Raw genomic sequence first — 24,824 nt, 5'->3', positions numbered from 1 at the left:
AAAGAAAATACATTTTAAAGTCAGTAGGCAAAACCCCAGCTCTGCTTGTAGCCTGGGCACGTTCTAGTCCCTGTAAGACTGTTTGTCCCATAGATGGGCAGAAAAGAAAGCTACCAACTTGGGCAATGGTGCCTTGAATTTTTCCTACCCTCCTCAACCTCCCCAGAACCCATCTTTGAACCAAACAGTGTGAAGCTTCTCAGAGAAAAAAGTACCAGTCTTATTTTTCACTGGTGTTTAAAAAATGGGAATGGTTGTTTCATGGAAAGAAGTTTCAGGTATCTAATCATACCAAGACAACGTATTATATGTCAGCATACCTAGAAAGCATAATAAAAAGCAGAGACATTACTTTGCCAACAAAGGTCTGTCTAGTCAAAGCTTTATTTTTTCCAGTGGTCATGTTTGGATGTGAGAGTTGGACTATAAAGAAAGCTGAGCACCGAAGAATTGAAGCTTTTGAACTGTGGTGTTGGAGAAGACTCTTGAGAGTCCTTTGGACTGCAAGGAGATCCAATCAGTCCATCCTAAAGGAAATCAGTCCTGAATATTCATTGGAAGGACTGATGTTGAAGCTGAAACTCCAATACTTTGGGCACCTGATGCGAAGAACTGACTCATTTGAAAAGACCCTAATGTTGGGAAAGATTGAAGGCGGGAGGAGAAGGGGATGACAAAGGATGTTGATGGTTGGATGGCATCACCGATGTGATGCACATGAGTTTGAGTAAGCTCTGGAAGTTGGTGATGGACAGGGAAGCCTGGCGTGCTGCAGTCTATGGGGTCACAAAGAGTAGGACATGATTGAGTGGCTGAACTGACTCATAGCAAAGAAATGGAATAACAAAAGGCAGTTCCTGTGATTATACAACCAATCAGTGAAAGCAGAGCATCACCCCAGCTGAGAATACTTGACGTCCAGTGATGGAGGACCCAGTGGCCAAGAAGTACATTAAGAGGTCGAGGAAATATTCCACCAACCTCTGCCCAGTCCCCCCGAATAATAAACATTCAATAAAAATCGTGTAACTTCAAGACACTTTTCCAGTTGGCTCTCTCTATCCTCCCCCTGATTTTCCCGTTAGATGATCAACGATAAGCCTGGGCCAGAAGGAAGTTCTGGAATTGTCTTTGGGAATCAAGCATACCTACAGTCTCTGAGCAGTCTGTTCAGACAGGGGCTCCTGGAAGATGCTTTCCTTTCGCATAAATCACAAAACCCACACAAAACCTACACTCAGAACCTCTGAGCCACCAGGGAAGCCCCAATTACACGTTAAAGAACGCTAAAGGAGAACCCGGGTCTCCTGCATTTCAGGCAGACGCTTTACCATCTGAGCCTCCAGGGAAGCCCTTTAAAGAACGCTAGAGGGCAGCAAATTCCCACGGTAAAGTGGAGAAGTTTGCGTAGTCAAACCCGCAGAAGCCCCGCTTGAAGCCAGCACAAGGCGAAATTGCTTCTTCTGGGACCCTATGCAGGATAGTGGCGGTGCCCTGAGGTTTGACCTTTGTGATATTTGCATAGCACCTCCTTTATCTGTTTCAGAATCAGGAAGGAGACAGGAAGCCAGCTACTTTGTAACCATTTTTCAAGTCATCTGAAGTGTTTTTTATGATTTTTTTAATGTTTTATTTTTTGTTTTTTCCCCTCTTTTATGCTACAGTGACTATTTTACAGGTTTTCAACAAGCACGTTTTCCTTTGAGATAATGAAGAAGCACATAGGTTTTTGCAATCGACTGTCCCTTGAACCCTTGAAGGTGGGCTTATTCGCTCTTCTAATACTGTTTGCTTTGTTTATTTCTCTTGTTTACCATCGCTCTCCACCCTTTCCCAGGACCGCAGTCCCCACTAGAGTATATTGTTCACACACGGATGCAACTGTTCCTGGTGCCTCCTGGAATCTGCCACATGAGAGGAGCTCAGAAACTATCTGGTATGTGAATGACTTGAATCTTGTGAAATCCTGCTCTATTTCATGCTTAGTGTTACTGTAGCTCCTATATAGGTGGAATTTTTTTTTAAGCACATGAACATGTTTCCTTTTTTTTTTTTTCATCATGGACACATTTCTGATGCAATATATAAACAACTTCTCAGGATAGGAGCTCCATAAGAGAGTTCCCCTTGTCGCTTTTTAATCCTCCCACTGGCTCAGACAACAGTGAACACAGCTGAGAAGCCAGGCCCTGCAACTTTCAGATTCCAAAGCTCCTCATGGGTGTTTACCAAAACGCTTAAAGTTTCATGTCCTTACAGAAGAAGGCAAACACAATGACCATTTTGTTGACCCTTAACTGATGTTATAAGTAAACTTCCAGGAAGGATTCTAGATTGTTTGAACCATCATCTTCACCAGCCCAGCTTTCTAGAGGTAGTTTATACATCAGAGTAACTTGCCTTAGGAATTCAACTTTAGATAAAACTCTACTAGTCCCTGAACTAGAAACTCAGCTGAAATTTGCAAATAAAACCACAGTCGGCCCCACGTATCATGTCTCTTTCTTGGACAGAGAGGGAGGGCGGCATACCTGCAGGGCAGCTACGAGGATGCCACAAGCAATGGAAACACTGATCTCATTGTAGTAGTGAATCTTTTTCTTGCCATTTGCAGCAAATCCGTGGACTTGCTTGAAAATGAGAATCAAAACAGGGGCAGTGTCCAAGTACTCTTTAATCCAATTGGTCCTAAAGGTGAGAAAAAGACATTCAGAATAATATTTTCTCTTAATGATTTTTTGTTCCCCTTTTACCACCTTACTGACATGAAAAATAAAAACATTTATTCATCTTTTATGGTTAAATAGAAAAAGACCAGGATTATTCTTTTGTCATATTCATCTTTTCCTAGCCAAAGTCAATAAACAGATATTCATAAAAAGTCACATGTGAAATGCTGAAAAGACACAAAGATGGATCTTATAACCCAGAGGGTAATAAGTCACGTTTAGTAAAATAAAAACTTGGTAAATTTTATGAAAGAAAAATAAGCCAAATGCCTTAGGAGCTCAAAAATGAAATGCTAATTTTAAATAAGAAGGTTGTCAGAATGTATGCAAGATTTCTCTTGAGGAGGGACGCTGAAGACCAAGTGGAGAAAGGGCATTGGGGAGGGCACCCTAGTGAAGAGGGGAGCAAAAGGCAGAGTCGGAAGGAAAATCCTTGGCCAGCCAGGGATTTCAGAAGTCTGATAGGCTGGAGGATGGTGTGCATGGTGGAGCATGTGTTTGGAGGGCTGGCAGTTTTCATACAGATTTTACACAGGGCTTTGTTCAGCGGGGCATGAAAAGTTACCATGCTTCTGAGCAGAAGCATCATGTGATCAGATCTGTTTCAGAAAGAGCCAGGTTGGTGAGAACCAGCTCCGGGGAGACCAGAGAGGAGAAGATGGCGTGGCCCAGGAAAACCTGGGGAACTGTGAAGGCTGGAGCTGACAGATATGACACAAGAGAGCGAAGGGAGAAGGAAAACGATGCAGTGAGGCTGAAGCGAGTCTCCAGACGGCGATGCTCTCAGCCTCGTTACGGAGAAGAGGAAGGAAACCTTTGTGGGAGAGGGACACAGCTCATGGGAGGTATAAATGCTGAGTTCCCATTTTTATTTTCCAGCTAGGAGCATGTCTTTCACTACCCTGCCCATACATTTTGACAAATGTTTCATTCTAGCACAGATATTCAAAGGAAAGACCCCCCATACAATGCTATGTATTTGAATTTTCCCTTAGGGTATATAATGTCATCAGTAAACAAGAGACAGTAATTGTTCATTTCATTTTTAACCTAGGAAGTATAATGCTTCCTTGTTAAACATACACTAAACTCACATGTATATTTTTCTACTGTTTCTTTCCCCTACTTACTTCTGTAGATTACTTGTTCAAAGCTATGTCACCATACCTCAACCAGTTTACTCACATTTGACTAGGATCAATTTTTTTCCTCTTTAGAAGGAGGGAGAATGCTAATAGTTTACCAGAACACTCTGGAGTCAATTAGCTTTGCCATGTTAGGTAAGCCTCTCCCTTTCTCGCAGCTCATCTTCCTCATGTGTAAAACGTACTCACCCCAAAAGGTTTTGTGATGGTAAAATCAGTCCAAATAGATCAGGTGCTTAGAATAGTACCCAGGGCATGGTGGCATGCCTGTGATAGCTAGTGTTATTATCACAACTGTATTTTATTTTACTGTGAATAATTCAAAACAATTTTTAAATATAAGGTGAAGAATAAGTAATTTACTTAGCAGTTTCAGAGGCAGGGTAGTAATTTTGTACAATTTTTCTACTTATTTTCCAGGGCACACATTGGTGGCTAGTATTTTGGTGTGTTCAATTTTATAGGAATGTATTATGACATTATATTAGAACTAATACAGATTGCGACATGCTGAGGCCTGTTAAGAAAGGACAAGTAACACCTTCTGCCTGGGCGGAGGGCCTCATGCCAGCAGCAGGAGAACAAAGCTTAACAGATAAGTTGGACCAGGTTGTGTATTATAGGCTTTAATGATAGTTCTGAGTTTCAGAGCTGACCTAAATTGGATATCAGGAGGTAAGTGAGATGAGTGTTCATTCGCAATGCAGTTTAGCAAACATTTGTTCAGTTACCTATTATGCATTATCACTGTGCTAAGTGATACAAGCTGGGCCCTAGAGTTATAAACATATCTGTGCGTACATATTGTCTGCAGAGAAAGTCTGTAATGCTCATTGGATTCTCATGAGTATCTTGGTGTACAACAGAGCTTTCTAAAATATGGACTAGAAAATGAGAAGAAAAGTAAGCCAGCAATTAAAGTACTGTGTGCTGTGCTTAGTCACTCAGTCACTTCTGACTCTGTGACCCCATGGACTGTAGTCCACCAGGTTCCTCTGCCCATGAGGATTCTCCAGGCAAAAATGCTGAAGTGGGTTACCATGCCCTCCTCCAAGGGATCTTCTCAATCCAGGGATTAAGCCCAGGTCTCCCTGCATTGCAGGTGGATTCTTTACCAGCTGAGCCACCAAGGAAGCCCAAGAATACTGGAGTGGGTAGCCTTTCCCTTCTCCAGGAGATCTTCCCAACTCAGGAATTGAACCAGGGTTTCCTGCATTGCAGGCGGATTCTTTACCAGCTGAGCTACTAGGGAAGCCCCAAATCCTGTGTGGTAATGGCTATTTCAGATGCATGGAAGGTGTGTATTAAGTACTTTGCGCACAGAGACAAGAGAGCAGCCGATTCTGCCTTTACTGGGGAGAGACGGGGCTGGCAGTGTGTTGTAGGTACTACACACACACAGAGCAAACGTCTCTCTAAGAGGGACGGGCTCAACTGGACTTTACCTGTCTATGTTTTCTCATGAATATGCCATAAGATTTATGTATTTATTATTAATACCCTGCACTTATTCCAGAACACAACCATAAGTTACAATGCCAATAAACATCCATTTTGATAGGGTTTAAATAATGTCTCAGGAAAAAAAATGTCCTCTGAGGCCAAAGACATGAAAAGAGCGGGACTACGAGGCCAGCCTTCTCATCACCCAGCCTTGTCTACCAGAGGAGAAACCCGCTTTACCCCACAAGATGGCGAGCCCATTGCCTTTCCTCAGGCTCCTGTCACGCCGGGTGTTGGATGGCTGGAGCCGGAAGTGGCCACTAAAGGCCCACAGATGGCAGCCTGGGACATAAGAACTTCTACTTATACACGGCAAGGGCTAGAGCTGGCATCCCACCCCTCCTCATGCTCAACCTGAGAAGAGTTCAGAGGGGAAACGAGATGCCTGTGAGGAGTGCAGTGTTTGTAAAGGGGACCCTGCGACCAGTGTTCTAAATGGCAAGGCTGAGGGGGGCTTCCCTTGTGGCTCAGCTGGTAAAGTACATGTCTACAATGTGGGAGACCTGGGTTCGATCCCTGCGTTGGGAAGATCACCTGGAGAAGGGAAAGTCTACCCACTCCAGTATTCCGGTCTGGAGAATTCCATGGATTGTATAGTCCATGGGGTCACAAACAGTCGGACACAACTGAGCGGCTTTCACTTTCACTTTCTCTGCAACAAGTGAAGCTATGTGCCTCAACTAGAGAAAGCTCATGTGCTGCAACAAAGACCCAGTGCAGCTGAAAAGATAAAAAACAAACTAAAACATTTTTTTAATTAAAAAATAAAATAACAAGGCCTAGTTTGAAAAAATGGAGTGTTCTTAACTATGAAAATGACTGAGAAATTACTGAATTCATCCTAGATATAATGTAGGGTGACTGGTCCTCAAAGAGGAAAAATGGGCTCAACAAGGCATAGTCAGTTGCAGGTTCTAGAAAAAAAATGAAACTTCTTATGTGTCTACTCTAATACATTGAAGCCTCATGGTAAAGCCAGTTACACTGAATTCCAATCCACCCTAGAGTTAAGAAAGCGGCAAAGTTACTAATGCCTAGCGGATATTAAACCTGCACTAAATTTGTACTTTTACTGAGCATGTATGAAAACTAAACTCTGCTCAGTGAGATCATGTGGAAAATGTGATCATTATAGCAAGATGTCATTTACTTCATTCAAGATCCTGAGAATTTCACAGTCTTATGTTCCAGATAGTAGAAAAATACATCCTCAAAGTTTAGTTTGCCAATAATTATTTGGGTCAGAGCCTGTTTGTTTACCAGACTTACTATGCATCATCACTGTTCTGCATGCTCACAAACGCATCCAAATTTCATAATGAAATAGATATTAGACTTATTCCCATTTTGCAGATGAGGAAACTGAGGCACAGAGAAGTTACTAAATAGTAGATCTCATATTTGAACCCAAGCACTCTGGCTTCTAAGGCCCTACTCTTGGCCTCTATCTTATTTAATCCTGATACCAAGTTTTTAACATTATTTGGGTTGAAAAAATAGAAGCTTAATGTGATGGTTAAGTTAAGGTGCCAACTTGACAGGGACACAAGGAACCCAGATAGTTGCTTAAGCATTATTCTGGGTGTGTTGAAAGGATGTTTCTGGATGAGATTAACATGTGAATTGGCAGACTGAGTAAAGCCGATTACCTTCCCAATGTGGGTGGCCTGGTCTAATCTGTTGCAGCCCTGAGTAGAAAAAACACAGGTGGAGTAAGGGATAATTTTCTCCTTCTGCCTGACTGTCTTTGAGGACATCAGTCTTCTCCTGCCCTTGGACTCAGACTTGGACTGGAACATACACCATCAGTTCCCCTGATTCCCAGGCCTTTGGACTCAAACCAGAACAGCAGCATTAGATCTGCTGGGCCTCCTGCTTGCTGAGTGCAGGTCTTGGGATTTCTCAGCCTTCATAATCACTTAAGCCAGTTATAGTAAGTTGGCTCAAGTAATTATGAGCCAATTATGAACAGTAAATAAATTGTCTACTATAATAAATAATGTGCTAAAATGTGTTTAGTCTCTCGGTTGTATCCAGCTCTTTGTGACCTCATGGACTATAGTCTGCCAGACTCCTCTGTCCATTGGGATTCTCTAGGCAAGAATACTGGAGTAGGTTCCCATACCCTCCTCCAGGGGATCTTCCCAACCCAGGGATCAAACCTAGGTTTCCTGCATTGGAGATGGATTCTTTACCAACTGAGCCACCAGGGAAACCCAAGAACACTGGAGTGGGTAGCCCATCCTTTCTCCAAGGGAACTTCCTGACCCAGGAATTGAACCAGGGTTTCCTGCATTGCAGATGGATTCTTTACCAGCTGAGCTATCAGGAAAGCTCTATAATAAATAATATTATCTATTATATATATTAATATAATAAATCTCTTTCTCTCTGTGTTTCTATTTCTCTCTGTCTTTGTCTCTCTCTCTCTCTCTCCATTGATTCTGTTTCTCTGGAGAATCCAGACTCATGCACTTAGAGACTGCAAGCAAACACCCAAGGTCTTGCACCTGGAAAAACCAGAGCTGAGACATGAACTGAGATGTGATCCCAGCTGGCAGCCCTAACACCTACCCAATATGTATGCTCAGAGCAACACAGACATGAGGCCTGACTGCACTTCCATTATTTCTCCCACAGTTAAAATGAAACTTTTTAACACCTAAAACAAACCAGGCAATTGAATCTTAGTTATCTCATTTTAAGAAACCAAACCAAGCATGCCTGATTCTTCCCACTTTTGTACCTGAATTTCTTCAGGTCTGTGACCCATCGAGGTCCCATCCTCTTCAGGTAGTTTATTTCCTCTTCCTCCTCAATGATCTCCCGAATCTTATGCTTCACGTCTGGGTCCTTCACAACCACAAATGTCCAGGGCTCTGTGTGGGCCCCACTTGGGGCTGTTCCTATCACACATTCAATTAACATCAGAAATTAAAACTGCAGGAAAATGGAAACTGTTAGCTAAGAATTCCTATAATTCATATTTGCTCAAGATAATGTTAGATCACCTAGGACACAAAGTGCCCAGCAGTAGCCTCTGGGGTCCTGCTGACATCCTGTTCTGTTCCGCCTCACTGTCAGGATCTTTGAACCAACTAACTGAGATCAAGGCCAGTAGTTCCTGGACTATGGGAGTTTATCACTGCTTCTCTAGTTATGTGGGAGAAGACCTCCCTTGAAAATTGCACCGTGACCAGTAAGGAAACTCAGAGGGGAAGTTCTGTCACACAAAATCCCCCCAAATCCATTATTTGTTTTGGTAAATATTTGTGTTGGTATTCTTGAAAAAAGTGTCAAGTCGTGAAGGTTATTGGAACTCGAAAAATTTTAATGGCAGAAAGCATTTAAAATTTTTAAATGGTAAAAAGCACTCTCCAGGGCTTCCCTGGTGGCTCAGTGGATAAGAATCCTCCTAGCGTTGCAGGGGACATGGGTATGATCCCTGATCCAGGAAGATTCCACATATGAAGAAGCAACTATACCCATGTGCCACAAGTACCGAAGCCTGTGCTCGAGAGCCCAGGAACTGCAACTACTGAGCACATGTGCCCCAAGTACCGGAGCCCCTACGCCTGGAGCGTGTGCGCCACAGGAGAAGCCAGCTCAACAAGAAGCCTGGGCATCGCAACTAGAGGAAAGCACACACAGCGACGAAGACCCAGCACAGCCACTAAATGAATGAACAGATTTTTAAAAGAGCGCTCTCCGAAAGGCAACTGAACTATAAGTTGTTTAGTGCCTATATCACAGTTCTGAGGATGGCACTGTGGGCTTGTGGTCCTATGTGGATACATGAGAACTTCTTGGCCCTGGGCGCTTGGACACATAACAATGTGTTTTTCAGCTCTCACAGGCTTTGGGAAAACTCAGACCACACTTGGATCAGTCCCGGTATCCCTGACAAAGCTTCATAGTGCCTCGTGGACTCAAGGAGCTTCACTTCTCCTTAAGATTCCAGCTAAGGAGCGAGCCAGGTTCTGGTCTGGAAGTCACCACTCTCTCAAGGAGCTTCACTTCTCCTTAACATTCCAGCTAAGGAGCGAGCCAGGCTCTGGTCTGGAAGTCACCACTCTCTCCTAGAAATCATTCACTGTTTCTAGAAGCAGACCACAGTGTGGGATATTTCAGAAGTATTTCTTTTCCTTCCTAGTGAGTAATTCAATGGCATAAACTCTATAGAAGGGCTCTCAAGCCTGCCAGCCTTCATGAGTTCACCATCCACCAGTCCCCGTGGTAGAGAGGGCATACTGAATTGTAAAATCAAGTCAAATCAAACATAAAGCCCTCTAGGTTGATACAGAGCCCCCTGTTTGAGTTCCCTGAGACACAGAGCAAATTCCCATTGGCTATGTATTTTACATATGGTAATGTAAGTTCCCATGTTACTCTCTGATGTGAACCCCCCCACCAAATGGAAGGTGTTAACTATTTGACCCCATGAGCTCCTGGAGCCTAATGTCTGATGAAGTTAACCCTTATGACACCCCCCTGCGACCTCACCATCAGCCAGTCAGAGACTTGTACCTGAGAGGATCGCATACCCTGCGACTCCTCTCCCTCACCTGCTGTTTAAAAGTGCTTTGAACTCAGGGGGCTTTTAGGGAACGAACCACCCCTCTCTTTGCACGGCACTTCAATAAACCTTTCTCTGCTCCAAACTCCTACATTTGGTGTGTTTGGCCTCACTGTGCATTGGGCATAGCAACTTGCACGAACAAGACTTTGCAGGTGAGCCTATCACTCCAGGCTTTATCTGCTGTGTTTGAACTTCAACATTGCTCTGCCACCGTCACTTGCAGCAGACATTCTCAAAGACCCACTGCGCATGGACAGACCTGCTGCTTTGATGACATTGTCAATGACCTCCATTGGGACTTGCTCGTTACTTATGAATCTAACAGACCGTCTCTTATTGAGAAGTTCATAAAACTCCTGGGATCTCTTAACCATTTCCTTCTCTGGGTATCGGTTGTGGGAGAACGGGATGTGTTCCACCTCGTCCTCTGACTCTTGCCATTCATCAGCCTCTGCAAGTAGGAACAAGACAGCAAATTAAATGATCTCTTGGTTTTGAAAGGGAATGCTCCTTTCCCGCCCCCACATGCCTCATTAGCATAAGAATTCTTTTGAGTTGACTGTTTTTAGGAAACAGCAGACACAGGAGAAACTCTGAAAACCAGAGTAGAAGTCACCCTTTGGTAAGTAGACGTTTACATGTATAAAGGAATTCTCCATTTGGAAGTATCGTCCTCTCTGCACCAGGAAGACAGGGATGATTCTAAATCACAATGAACTCTTGCCAATAGAGAAGGTGTGGCCATAAATCTCTGTAACAACTTTACCCTTATTTACTCTGCTTTTTCTGATAACCTCCCATAACTGACTCTGCCCAGCCCCCAACACCTTTGTTTTGTCTTTATCTGAAAATGATATTTAAGGTGGTGGCTGGGGCCATTTCCCTGGCAGCTCAGCTGGTAAAGAATCAGCCTGCAATGCAGGAGACCCATGTTTGATTACTGGCTCGGGAAGATTCCTTGGAGAAGGGAAGGGCAACACTCGCCAGTATTCTTGCCTGGAGAATTCCCATGGACAGAGGAGCCTGGCAGGCTACAGTCCATGGGGTCACAAAGAGTTGGACACAACTGAGCGACTTTCACTTTCTTTCTAGAGCCATTTCAAGGGGGTTACTCAGTTTTCCTGGGTCTCTCTCATGTACACAAGAAATATACATATTGTTAAATTTCTGTTTGTTTTTCTCTTGTTAACCTGTATTTATTATGAAGAAGAGATGTCTCAGCCAAAAACCTAGAAGAATAGAGGGAAAATTTTTTTTCCTCCTTTAGAGTCACAAAGCAACCACTAGGGAAAGGGAAATCAAGTTCTCAAAAATATCTATAAGGATATGAGCTCAAAAACATCATAAAATTGAAAAGGGTCTGAGAATCCTGAACTCTGGTCTTGACTGTCCTTCAAACCCCAGACTGGTTACAAATCAAGAAAAGGAAAATTTTTGCTTCCTCATAGATGAAAAATATAAATTTCTGTTAATGGTGAACTAGCTTATTGAAGCTATCTCCCACCAGCTGAAAATCACTAAAGTGAAAGTGAAGTCACTCAGTCATGTCCGACTCTTTGCAACCCCATGGACTATAGCCTCCCAGGCTTCTCCATCTGTGGGATTTTCCAGGCAAGAATACTGGCGTGGGTTGCCATTTCCTTCTCCTGGAGATCTTCCCGACCCAGGGATTGAACCCAGGTCTCCCACATTGTAGGCAGACACTTTACAGTCTGAGCAACCAGGGAAGTCCAAAGTGTTAGTCGCTCAGCAGTGTCCGACCCTTTTGTGACCTTATCAACTGTAGCCCACCAGGCTGTCTGTTCATGGAATTCTCCAGGCATGAATACTGGAGTGGGTAGCCATTTCCTTCTCTAGGGGATCTTCCTGGCCCAAGGATTGAACCTGGGTCTCCTGCATTGAAGGCAGTTTCTCTAACATCTGAGCCACTAGGAATCATCAAAAATCACTAAGATCTTGGAAAAAAAAAAAAAGTATTACTTTAAAGCCTATTGTAAAATCATTAAATTGCTAACAGCATAGTAAGACATACCCAGGCCAAAACTTAAGGGAAATTAGGAACCTGCAAAGGTAAATAAGTGCAAAAGCTGCATTTGCCCTGTTAGTATCTGCCAATCCCTACATGTTTATTTTTATATTTTCAAGGATCAAGAGAGACAGAAATCAAAGCCCAGACCCATATACAATGGGAAGTCTAACAAGCTGGGACCCCAAGACTACATCCTTAGAAAAAGTAAGAAATGTAAATAAGTCAGCCCTCAAGAGGTTACAGCATTTTTGTGAGTCATGCCTCAAAATTGAACTTGGAACAATGTGGTCCTGCCTGAAAATAGCCCCATCACCTAACAGAAGCAAATGCCAACATACAGATAATTTTAAGTACAATAGTCAGCAACCCACCAAAGACAACCAGACATACATAAAACCAAAACACCTTGAACAAAATATAGCAGAGCAGATTTTTAAAGATAGAATCAGACACCTGAAGTCTCCAAATATGGAATTGTCAGACTCAAAAGATAGAAAAACTTTGATGGCTAGGTTTAGAGGGAAAAAAGGACAAGCATTTATAAATCTGTAGGATACAGGAAAAAATGAAAAGTTACATGGAAAATAGTTTAAAATAGAGATTTTTAGAACTGAAAAATAAAATAACAGAACTAAGAACTTGGTGGATGAGTTTAACAGCAGGTTAGACATACCTAAAGAAAGAGTTAATGAACTGAAGATAACTCAGAAAAAAATACCATGAATAGAGCAAGGAAAGACCAAAAGACGGAAAACATAAAAGATCAAGAAAAATAAAGCAGAATGAGAATGTCTATTATATGTCTGATGATAGTCACAGCAAGAGATGGGAAAGAGAATGTGGCAGAGGCCGTATTTGAAGGAGACTATTTGTTAAAAGGGCTTCCAGGGTGGTTCAGCAGAAGAAAAGCCACTGCAATGCAGGAGACACAAGAGACTCAGGTTCAGTCCTTGGGTGTGGAAGATCCTCTGCAGGAGGGCATGGCAACCCACGCCAGTGTTCTTCCCTGGAGAATCCCATGGACAGATGCATGCATCTGATTTAAAAAAAAAAAAAAAGCTGATGAAAAATGCCAAATCTACAGATTCGAGAGCCCCAGTCAATCCCAGGTAGTAAAAGAGAAGGAAATGGCAGCCTACTCTAGTGTTCTTCCCTGGAGAATCCCACGGACAGATGCATGCATCTGATTACAAAAAAAAAAAAAACCTGATGAAAAATGCCAAATCTACAGATTCAAGAGCCCCGGTCAATCCCAGGTAGTAAAAGAGAAGGAAATGGCAACCCACTCTAGTGTTCTTGCCTGGAGAATTCCAGGGACAGAGGAGCCTTGTGGGCTGCCATCTATAGGGTCTCTCAGAGTCAGACACAACTGAAGCGACTTCGCAGCAGCAGCAGTGGTAAAAGAGAAAAGAAGCCCACATCTTTTATAATCAAATATAAAATCTCAAAATCAGCCAGAGGGGGATAAAAAGATTCCTTTAGGAAGAGGCCCAGATAGCTTCCTAAGGGAGTTGGTTCTATCAAACACTCAAAGAACATGCATGCATGCATACTGAGTTGCTTCAGTCGTGTCCAAATCTCCAGGCGCCTCTGTCCATGGGATTCTCCAGGCAAGACTACTGGGGTGGGTTGCCATGCCTTCCTCCAAGGGATCTTTCCAACCCAGGGATCGAACCCTTGTCTCTTATGTCTCCTGCATTGGCAGGCAGGTTTTTTTTTCACCACTGGCACCAGCTGGGAAGCCTGAGTAATATTGGAGTGGGTTGCCATGCCCTCCTCCAGGGGATCTTCCCGACCTAGGGATCGAACCTTCATTTCTTAGTTTCCTGCACTGGCAAGCAGGTTCTTTATCACAAAGAACAATTATTGCTAAATTTTCTCAAACTCTTACCAAGAATAGAAATAGAGGAAACATCATTCCCAACTCATTTTATGACACCCACAACCTTGTTACCAAGTGTGACTAGGATATTACAAGAAAGAAAGGCTACAGATTCAACTTCCTCATAAATATAGATGCAAAGAGTCCTGACCAAAATATTAGTAAACAGAATTCAACAATATAAAAAGAACAATGCACTTTGATCAAGTTGGGATTATCCCAGGAATGCAAGTTAACAACGTTAGCAAAACCATGTTTGTTACATTCACAAACTAGTAGTCATTGGAATATGGAAAAAGTGTTTGATAAAATTAGGCATTCGTCTCTTAGTAAATTGGAAGTATAAAGGAACTTTCTTATCCTGATAAAGTCTAGCTATGGGGAAAAAATGAAAACACCCAGAACCAGCTGCATAGTTAATGGTGAAACATTTAAACTCTTCCATCAGATATTGAAATTAATATTGCCTATTCTCACCAGAGTTTTAATTATGAAAGACTAAGTTTTGAAGCTTTTAGGAAAGAATGTAGGAAACTGTCTTCATGACTTTGTAGAGAAGAAGAATTTCTTAAACAAGAGACAAAAATATTAACCATAAGGAAAACACCTGTTCTGCTTACCTACACTAAATTTTATCTTTACACCTGCCTGCTTCTGCCATGTTTTTTGGTTTCCTCTGCTTCCATCCTGTTCAGAGAGCTGTGGAAATCCATTATGTATAGTTCAAGATCGTACAGAAGATGAAGATGCAATGGAGGATTCAATAGGTGGAGCTGAAAATAGTAAAATGAAGAAAATGAACTCACAGATCCGGTAGAAGATAAACAGGGAAGATACATCTGGTGAACTAGAAGCCTCACCACGGGCAGACCCAATCACCTCATTTTAGAAGGTTTTCCAGTCAATAACACTGTGAAGTTCTTGGTAGGCTTTTCAAACAAAAGAGTTCCGAAGACCTTGTTGCTGAATTCCCAGATGCTTCATTCCAACATTCTTGAAATTGTTGGTTATATATCCAAAATATCACAGTTCTAGCTCTGAACATGTGTGTTTCTTCATTCCTTTCACCATAACTAGACAGTATTTTTGGTCTGAATTACAAAGATTCAAATGTGAACTACAAAGATTCCAACTGAAAGAAATTCTAAGATATTGTCTTAAAAAATTAAAGATTATGAAAAATAGGAATGCTTTGAATGTAGACTGTGTGTGTGTATATATATATAATTAGGCATTCATCTCTTAGTAAATTGAGAGTGGAAAGGAACTTTCTTAACCTGATAAAGTCTAACTATGGGGAAAAAACAAAATCAAAACACCCCAGAACCAACTACATAGTTAATGGTCAAACATTTCAACTCTTTCATCAGATATTGAAACTGAATGAATATTGCCTGTTCTCATCAGAGTTTTAATTATGAAAGTCTAATTTTTGAAGTTTTAAAAAATGAGTGTAGGGGACTATCTTGACGACTTTGTGGAGAAGAAGAATTTCTTAAATAAAACACAAAAATATTCAGTTCAGTTCAGTTGCTCAGTCGTGTCCAACTCTTTGAGACCCCATGAATTGCAGCACGCCAGGCCTCCCTGTCCATCACCAACTGTGGAGTCTACCCAAACCCATATCCATTGAGTCGGTGATGCCATTCAACCATCTCATCCACCGGCCTTCAATCTTTCCCAGCATCAGGGTCTTTTCAATGAGTCAGCTCTTCGCATGAGGTGGCCAAAGTATTGGAGTTTCAGATTCAACATCCGTCCTTCCAATGAACACACAGGACTGATCTCCTTTAGGATGGACTGGTTGGATCTCCTTGCAGTCCAAGGGACTCTCAAGAGTGTTCTCCAACATCACAGTTCAAAAGCATCAGTTCTTCTGTGCTCAGCTTTCTTTATAGTCCAATTCTCACATCCATACATGACCACTGGAAAAACCATAGCCTTGACTAGATGGACCTTTGTTGGTAAAGTAATGTCTCTGCTTTTGAATATGCTGCCTCAGTTGGTCATAGCTTTCCTTCCAAGAAGTAAGTGTCTTTTAATTTCATGGCTGCAATCACCATCTGCAGTGATTTTCGAGCCCCCCAAAATAAAGTCAGCCACTGTTTCCACTGTTTCCCCATCTATTTCCCATGAAGTGATGGGACCGGATGCCATGATCTTAGTTTTCTAAATGTTGAGCTGTAAGCCAACTTTTCACTCTCCACTTTCACTTTCATCAAGAGGCTCTTTGGTTCTCCTTCACTTTCTGCCATAAGGGTGGTGTCATCTGCGTATCTGAGGTTCTTGATATTTCTCCTGGAAATCTTGACTCCAGCTTGTATTTCCTCCAGCCCAGTGTTTCTCATGATGTACTCTGCATAGAAGTTAAATACAGCCTTGAGGTACTCCTTTTCTATTTGGAACCAGTCTGTTGGTCCATGTCCAGTTCTAACTGTTGCTTCCTGACCTGCATATAGGTTTCTCAAGAGGCAGGTCAGGTGGTCTGGTATTCCCATCTCTTTCAGAATTTTCCACAGTTTCTTGTGATCCACACAGTCAAAGGCTTTGGCATAGTCAATAAAGCAGAAATAGATGTTTTTCTGGAACTCTCTTGCTTTTTCCATGATACAGCAGATGTTGGCGATTTGATCTCTGGTTCCTCTACCTTTTCAAAAACCAGCTTGAACATCTGGAAGTTCACGGTTCACGTATTGCTGAAGCCTGGCTTGGAAAATTTCGAGCATTTCTTTACTAGTGTGTGAGATGAGTGCAATTGTGTGGTAGTTTGAGCATTCTTTGGCGTTGCCTTTCTTAGGGATTGGAATGAAAACTGACCTTTTGCAGCCCTGTGGCCGCTGCTGAGTTTTCCAAATTTGCTGGCATATTGAGTGCAGCACTTTCACAGCATCATCTTTCAGGATTTGAACTAGCTCAACTGGAATTCCATCACCTCCACTAGGTTTGTTCATAGTGATGCTTTCTAAGGCCCACTTGACTTCATATTCCAAGATGTCTGGCTCTAGGTGAGTGTGAGTGATCACACCATCATGATTATCTGTAAGGAAAAAATCTGTTCCGCTTACCTACACTAAATTTATCTTTATACCTGCCTGCTTATACCTGCTTTATACCTCTACCTACCATTATGGTAGAACATGGTAGAAGCAGGCAGGTATATATAAGGGCTTCCCTGGTGACTCAGAGGTTAAAGCATCTGCCTGCAATGCGAGAGACCTGGGTTCGATTCCTGGGTCAGGAAGATCCCCTGGAGAAGGAAATGTCAACCCACTCCACTATTCTTGCCTGGAGAACCCCATGGATGGAGGAGCCTGGTGGGCTACAGTCCACGGGGTCACAAAGAGTCAGATATGACTGAGCGACTTCACTCACATATATATATTATATGTTCTACCATATTTTATATATATATATATATATATATTCTACATGCATACATATACTTAACTTGAGTTAGTTTTGGACTTCTGGTTATTGCTGGGCTTCACCAACTACTAGAATCTTGGAGGCAGAAGATGCCAAAAAGAGACCAGTACAGAAGTGGACTTCAGTACATCAAATCAGAATAAATTGATGTGAGTTGGACTTTTGAGGGAAATTTAAATCAGATAAACAAGGCTTCACCAAGAAGGCTGCCAAAGAAATAGACACTGAAAATATCAGTGGAATCTAATGAGTAGATAGTTCTTTTATACAAAGGCTGAAGTCTTTCCTAAACCTGATCTGATATTTTTCAGCCTGATGGGGATTGGTGCAGAGAAGCCACATAACCAGCAGAAGGCAACTCCTACTAGATAACAGCAGGTAATCAGAATCCACTATAATCAAATTCCCAAAAATGCTCAGCACTTACTTTCATTAAGGTAACAGATTTAGATTGTTTTAAACCATAAAATTTATCTGTATGTATATGCATGGGTTACCTGAATTATTACTGTACTACCTAAACTGAATCTTTAGAAAACTGAATATAATGCTATCATATATCTTTCTCATTCACAACCTAAAACCCAATGAATATTTGCCTGATAAGACATATTATATCCCATGCCTTCAGCTGTGTGACAGGAAACAGTTAGCTGTGACTTTCTTCCTTGAGTAGATACAAATCCATTTTGATGCCATGGATTAACTGATGTTGGAGTTATGATTATATTGTGGTTGTTGTGACATTTGCTAAAGGGTTCTCATTTCCAGTAATGGTTATTTACATAATTTAAACCTTACATAGTTGAAATAATTTAAATTTCACTCTAAAGTAAAAAAAGATAATAAAATTTAGAATGTTTTCTTCTACATATTAATGAGCTAATCTGTAATTTCCCTGGTGGCTCAGTGGTAAAGAATTCCCCTGCAATGTAGGAGACTTGGGTTCGCTCCCTGCGTTGGGAATATCCCCTGGAGAAAGAAGTGGCAACCCACTCCAGTATTCTTGCCTGGGAAATCCCATGGACAGAGGAGCCTGGTGGGCTATGGTCCATGGTGTTCCAAAGGGTGGACACCACTGAGTGACTAAACCACCACCACCAATCTGTGACTATAGGACATCATAGTTAAAAATCTAGGTGAAGGTTAGTACCAGGAGAGGTAGACCAGCAATCAAATGTCCGGAGAATATTTTCCAGTTGCCTAGAAACAGCCATGAGGCTGAGTTGAGACAAAGAGATGGTGACAAAAGTCGAAACCCTAGGGTCACCCAGGGCTTGAAGGTTTATGTTCCAACAGTAAGACTAAAACATAACTAATCCAGCCCTGGTAACTTAGAGCCTAGAATAATATCCTGTGAGTGATCCAAGGAACCATAAAACCTGACCTCATATTAAAGATGTCCCAGTGTTACAATGTTGCTCAATTTGTAGGTGCAAATGTGACTATTCCCTGGAATAAGTAACAATATCTTCTTATTGTTGGTTAGTTGCTAGGTCTTGTCTGACTCTTTTGGGACCCCATGAACTGTAGCCCATCAGGCTCCTCTGTCCATGGGCTTTCCCAGGCAAGACTACTGAAGTGGGTTGCCATTTCTTTCTCTAGGGGATCTTCCTGATCCAGGATTAGAACCACTGTCTCCTGCTTGGTAGGTGGATTCTTTACCACTGAGGAAAGCCTAACTATATCACCTGGGAAGCCCTAAATATATCTCAGTCCTCAAAAAAAATTATGAGTAATTTTCCAAAAGAATAACCAGTGTACATTAAAAAATAAGTGTGTTCAAGAAAATAGGAAGTCATGAATAATAACCATAAACCACAGGCATCAGAAATAGACATACAAAGATTTGAGATATTGGAATCATCAGACAGATCATGAAGCAGTTTCAAACTAAGACTAGTGTGTAGGATGTTTACAGGAAGTAGCTTTGGGAACAAAATTTGTGGAAAGGAAAGGCAAGAAACACGATTGGACAGAAGACATCATATTTCAATGTAAGCCTTATATGATGGCTTAGCCAATAATAGGGCTTCATTGGAAGAAAAATATCCCATCAGAGTTGTCCCCAACTAGCCCCAAATGACTGGGCCTTTATACCCCTAAGCCAATCAGTCATTGCATATAAACCACCCTGGGAAAGGCAGAATCTTGGGCAAAGCAAAGGTAAATCCTGAAATATGCAGACAGTTGAAGGCTCTTTGTTTACAACAGTCCCAATAGAAGGGGCAACAAGTCTTTCCTTGAAGGGTGATCTAGGTGATACATTTCCATGCCCATCACACTCTAACTCAGCAATCCCATGCATACCTCAGAGAAAGTCATGCATGTGTATTCCGGAAATAAGTATTAAAATGTTCCTAGAGGCATAGTTTATCATAGTTCTGAACTGGAAATAGCCCAGATCTTCATCAACAGTAAAATAAATAAATTGTGATATACTCATGATGGCACCCCACTCCAGTACGCTTGCCTGGAAAATCCCATGGATGGAGGAGCCTGGTGGGCTACAGTCCATGGGGTTGGTGAGAGTCAGACACAACTGAGCGACTTCACTCTCACTTTTCACTTTCCTGCATTGGAGAAGGCAATGGCAACCCACTCCAGTGTTCTTGCCTGGAGAATCCCAGGGACGGGGGAGCCTGGTGGGCTGCCGTCTATGGGGTCGCACAGAGTGGGACACAACTGAAGCGACTTGGCAGCAGCAGCAGCATGAAACAGAGCACTACACAGCAGCAAAAATGAATGAACTGCAGTCACTTGCCTAACCTGAGTGAATTTTACAAATAAAATGTTAAGCTAAAGAACAAAGTCAAAAGAATATAAGCAATAGAGCTCTACTGTTTAGGAATGCATGTTTAGGTGACACGTCTATAAAGCACAGAAGTAATTTCTATAGACTTAAAAATAGTAGTTATGTCTGTGGGATGAAGAGGTGTGACTGGGAATGCATGGATTTATGGAGTACTAGAAATTTATACTTCTTGATCTAAGTGATGATTATATGGATTTTTGCTTTCAAATTACTTGTTAAGCCATCCATCTATGTTTTATACACTTTCCCAGCCAGCATATGACATATCACAGGCTTCTCTGGTGGCTCAGGATAAAGAATCCACCTGCCGTGCAGCAGATGCAGGTTCGATCCCTGTGTCCGTGAGGTTGCAAAGAGTTCAACATGACTTAGTGACTAAACCAACCGCTACCTTACATTTCACAATTAAGGGATTTGTGTGTGTGTGTGTGTGTTGTTTTAATAAGAAAGCCATAGAAATGAATTGCGCAAAAAAACCCAAGGGTAGATCAACTGAACACAACTGTTAAGACACTTTATGGTCTCTTAAGTGAGACAGAAGGATGAGAGATGAACCTTCTGGGGAAGGTGGGGCAAAAGTAGGAGATGGAATGAAGGGATACAGTTAATTTGTCCTAAACATGCAGTAATCTTTCATGGAGCCAGAACTATAGCTCAGGTTTCTTAACTCCTAAATCAATGTTCCTCCCTTCCTGCCCGCCAAGTACAGAGGTTTTGCTTTCTGAGGCAGGTTTCAGTTACCCAGGGTCAACTAACTGTGTTCTGAATATATTAAGCAGAAAATTCAAGAAATAAGCAATTTATACCAGTAGTCATCTATGGATGTGAGAGTTGAACTATAAAGAAGGCTGAATGCCAAAGAATTTATGCTTTTGAACTGTGGTGTTGGAGAAGACTCTTGAGAGTCCCTTGGACTGCAAGGAGATCCACCCAGTCCATCCTAAAGGAAATCAGTCCTGAATATTCATTGGAAGGAGTGATGCTGAAGCTGAAACTCCAATATTTTGGCCACCTGATGCAAAGAATTGACTCACTGGAAAAGACCTTGATGCTGGGAAAGATTGAAGGCGGGAGGAGAAGGGGATGACAGAGAATGAGATGGTTGGATGGCATCACCAACTAGATGGACATGAGTTTGAGTAAGCTCAGGGAGTTGGTGTTGGGCAGGGAAGCCTGGCGTGCTGCAGTCCATGGGGTCGCAAAGAGTCAGACACAAATGAGCGACTGAACTGAACTGAAGTTTTAAATTATGCACCATTCTGAGCAAGATGATGAAATTTCATGCCTGTCCTGCTCCGTCCCCCTACCTACATGAATCATCCTTCTGTCCACATATCCACCTAATTAGACACTTACTAGCCTTTTAGGGCTTACTTGGTGGCTCAAATGGTAAAGAATCGACCTGCAGTGCTGGAGACCTGAGTTTGATCCCTAGGTTGGGAAGATGGAGGAAGGTGTGGAAACCCACTCCAGCATTCTTGCCTGGAGAATCCCCATGGACAGAGGAGCCTGATGGACCCCTGAAAGAGGAGCCTGGTGTGCCCCAGTCTGTGGAGTTGCAAAGAGACGGACACTACCGAGCGACTAAGCACAGCACAGTTATCAGGTCAACTGATGAGGTATTGCTTCTTCTCAAGTAACCCTGATTTTACTTAATAATAACCTCAAAGCACATGAGTAATGATGCTGGCAATTCAGATATTCTCTTACTGTGTCTAATTTAAACTTTACCATAGGCATGTATGTATAGGAAAAGCTTAGGATATGTAGGGTTCAGCACTATCTGTGGTTTCAGGATATCCACTTGGGGTCTTCCCGTCAGGATTGAGGGGTTCCCCCCATGGTTTCCCCTCAGGATTAAGGGGGACTGCAGTCAATATCCAGGAGGTGAGATGTCACTAAGGGAGCCCTCAGATAAAGATGAGAATGATAATCGAAACAGAGGGATGAGAGCAAAAAGACCCAGGGCCTGGCCCTAAGGGCCCTGAGGGGCATTCCAGGTGGAATTCAGGTAGAGGAGAGTCCTCTGCCCCTGGGAGCACCCACACACTTCACTCCTGGGTATGTGAGGATGGGGAGAAAAAGGCAAGAGGGAGAAAAGGGGATTTGAGGGAGACTGAGAACCCAACTACAGTACTAGTAGGGACCGTGGTAGCTCACTGTTAGTAATGAGAAACTTCTTACACTTTACTAGCCAGGGGCAGTGGGAGCCCACATGGTACACATTTAATGAGATGGCCCAGTTATGAAATCAAATGCACTAGATGTGATGGGGGAGGGACCACTAACACCTACCAGCTTTCTAGCATTTCACTGTGAACCAAACCCAGATGTCATCAGGTCAACTTTATCAAATGCATCAGCAAAGACTTCCAACACCGTGCTACTCCCCACCCATGTGTCACAAAGTCCAGCAACCTGTTTAGTTAGTAATTGGTAAATGAGAGAAGGCATGAAAGGCCTCCTTAACTTCAGGTCTGTCCACGATTTGCAGAAACTAAAGGCAGTAGAGGGGCATGACTCAGCAGTTTCTGCAGCCACTGAAGTCCAGGGTAGTTGGTCCTACTCTGCCATAATGAAGGGGCTGCTTCTCAAGCCTTATCAGAACAGCCTTGTCTCTGAGCAGGGCAGACACTTGGCCCCAACCACCACTGGGTTGGATTGTCCTGAAGGGCTTTCTGAGCAGAGCACAGAGGGGCTGCTGTTCCTGGAACCTCTCCCAGGACAGAAAGTCTACACTCGACCTGGAGAAAGGGGTCAGCTGAGCCAGATGGAGAGAAGCTCTGAGGGACTGCAGTGCAGTGAACCGATACAAAAGGCACGGCTCTCTCCTTCCTCTTGAACTCCTAACCATCGCCCCCAGGGAATGTGGGCTCACCAAAGGAGAGGGAAGAGCCTCCATTCTGTGGCTTTTCTGCCTCCAGCCCAGACCAGCCAAGCCACTCTGGTGGATTCATTTAAGTGGTAGAGCCCACATATTCCAAAATAAATGCACACCGCTGTGGTCTGCTTTTAACAGAAGTTCTGTGCCATCACACATGGAGTTTGCTATTGACACCAAAACCAACTCGCCTTGTATTGTGGTTTGAATGCCAAGGAGCCAAATTGCTCCCTAATTAGGTTTAATGGCCAAGTAATTCCAGGTCCTGTCTATCCTTTAATGTTTAACTTGGAGGCATTTTTCTGGCTGCATCTCCATGTGAACTGCTTTTGTGTTTTTGCAGTTCCACTTCCAAATCTTGGCAAACGGGCCAAATGTTTTCCGGCTATGAAACCACAAGGCCAATTTGTGTCGTATCATCCTTGTTCCCTCCCTGCAATTTTGATTTTGGAGGAGCCTTCAGCAACCATGTTGATAAGGCTCTGGGTGACACAGCTCTTGCAGTCGACAATGGGAACAACTCTGGGGCTCAACATTGGCCCAGAGAACTTCTCCTTCCCACTTCCTCAGCCATCGCTTTCCTTTCTGTGTGGGCCTCTCAGCCATTTGTTGCAGTGTAAATTGACTCACTAGCAACAACAAGGGTGGGTGGGGTTGGGGAGTCTGGGGGTGTTCAGCTGGAAAGATCTGGATTAGAGCAATGCTATCCCAGGTGAAGTGGACAGAACTCGTTTTCTGAGCCCCTCCACCTCTTCTGGGGTCCCCAGTGTCCTGTGCTGACCTTTACTCTCCCCAGTAGTTACCTACCCAGATTTGATCCCAAGGATGACATCTCCATCAAATCCTTTCCTGTCCCTAATCTTCTCTCATCTGAATTCAAATTTACCTCTCCTTTCTCCTAGGACCATAATGTCTTACAGGAGTCCTGGTGAACCAGCCTTTTAAAATTAGTCATGCAGAAGTATGCATGGGTGTCAAAAGATGATGAAATGCAAAGATGAAGCTGAATTCCTTGCTTCTTACAGCAGAGGAAAGCTAGGCAGGTCTTGAGTGCTGCTGTTATATAGCATTTTTGTCAGTGGTGTGCTGGTAAACCAGCTCTCTGAGAGTAGGGAGAAAAAGAGCACTGAATTATAGCACTGGCCAATTTCCAGTGCTATAATATAGAGTCGGCACTCCCATCATGGCCTGACTTCAAGCTGCTAGCAAGTGAACAAATGGCCCATAAATTTTCAGAACCTCTAAGATCTCCTCAGGCTAGTTCTTGCACACCACTTGGTTGGAAAACGTGGAGTTCAGGCATTGGTTGGCTTCCAGGCATGTAAGAGGGTTAATATCATCTGTAGGAACAGTGTTACTTGGTTGAGACTGTTGTTGATTAGTTGGCATGTGGAAGAGCTGGAACTGGAATGAATCCATCTTTAATTGGTTGACTTGTTAAGCTTTTACTGAAATGAGCTGTCATTGATCCAATGAACAGGTTTGAAACAGCTGCATGTGGGTACATAAAAATCTCTCTGTTCCTAAGTCTGAGGAACATTTTTATTCTCAGGTGTTGAGCACATTAGATAAAAATTTTGGCAAAGCCTTTATTAGCAGTGACTGGGACAATGAAAATTCAGTTAGAATACTAGCTTTTGATGGCTAGCGACGCCAAGTAAAGAAAACCCACACTAATGTTAAAATGGACACATCTTAATGTGTTTCCTGTCTTTTTCTCCATGAGCTTTCATGAATCCGGGACTGACTAGAGGATTTTTGTGCAGTATTTTCAGTTCATTTTGGGGAAACAATCTGAGGTTTCCTGTTTGAGATTAAATATGGGTCATTTATCT

The 24,824-nt window shown here is 42.7% G+C and overlaps 1 protein-coding gene across 1 annotated transcript in view; it reads right to left on the bottom strand.

Moving 5' to 3' along the window:
• The window catches only part of IYD (iodotyrosine deiodinase), a 34,398-nt gene that overhangs the window by 5,791 nt on the left and 3,783 nt on the right, over positions 1-24,824 (bottom strand). Inside the window, exons 2-4 of the mRNA XM_004011409.6 lie at positions 10,216-10,407; positions 8,124-8,283; positions 2,532-2,688 (exon numbers count right to left, since the gene is read on the bottom strand). Of these exons, the coding sequence (XP_004011458.2) occupies positions 2,532-2,688; positions 8,124-8,283; positions 10,216-10,407 (509 nt within the window). The remainder of the gene's footprint in view (positions 1-2,531; positions 2,689-8,123; positions 8,284-10,215; positions 10,408-24,824) is intronic.

The sequence above is a fragment of the Ovis aries genome, chromosome 8 (assembly GCF_016772045.2).
Source record: "Ovis aries strain OAR_USU_Benz2616 breed Rambouillet chromosome 8, ARS-UI_Ramb_v3.0, whole genome shotgun sequence".
Taxonomy (NCBI): Eukaryota; Metazoa; Chordata; class Mammalia; order Artiodactyla; family Bovidae; genus Ovis; species Ovis aries.
This window is presented reverse-complemented; position numbering and strand designations above follow the sequence as displayed.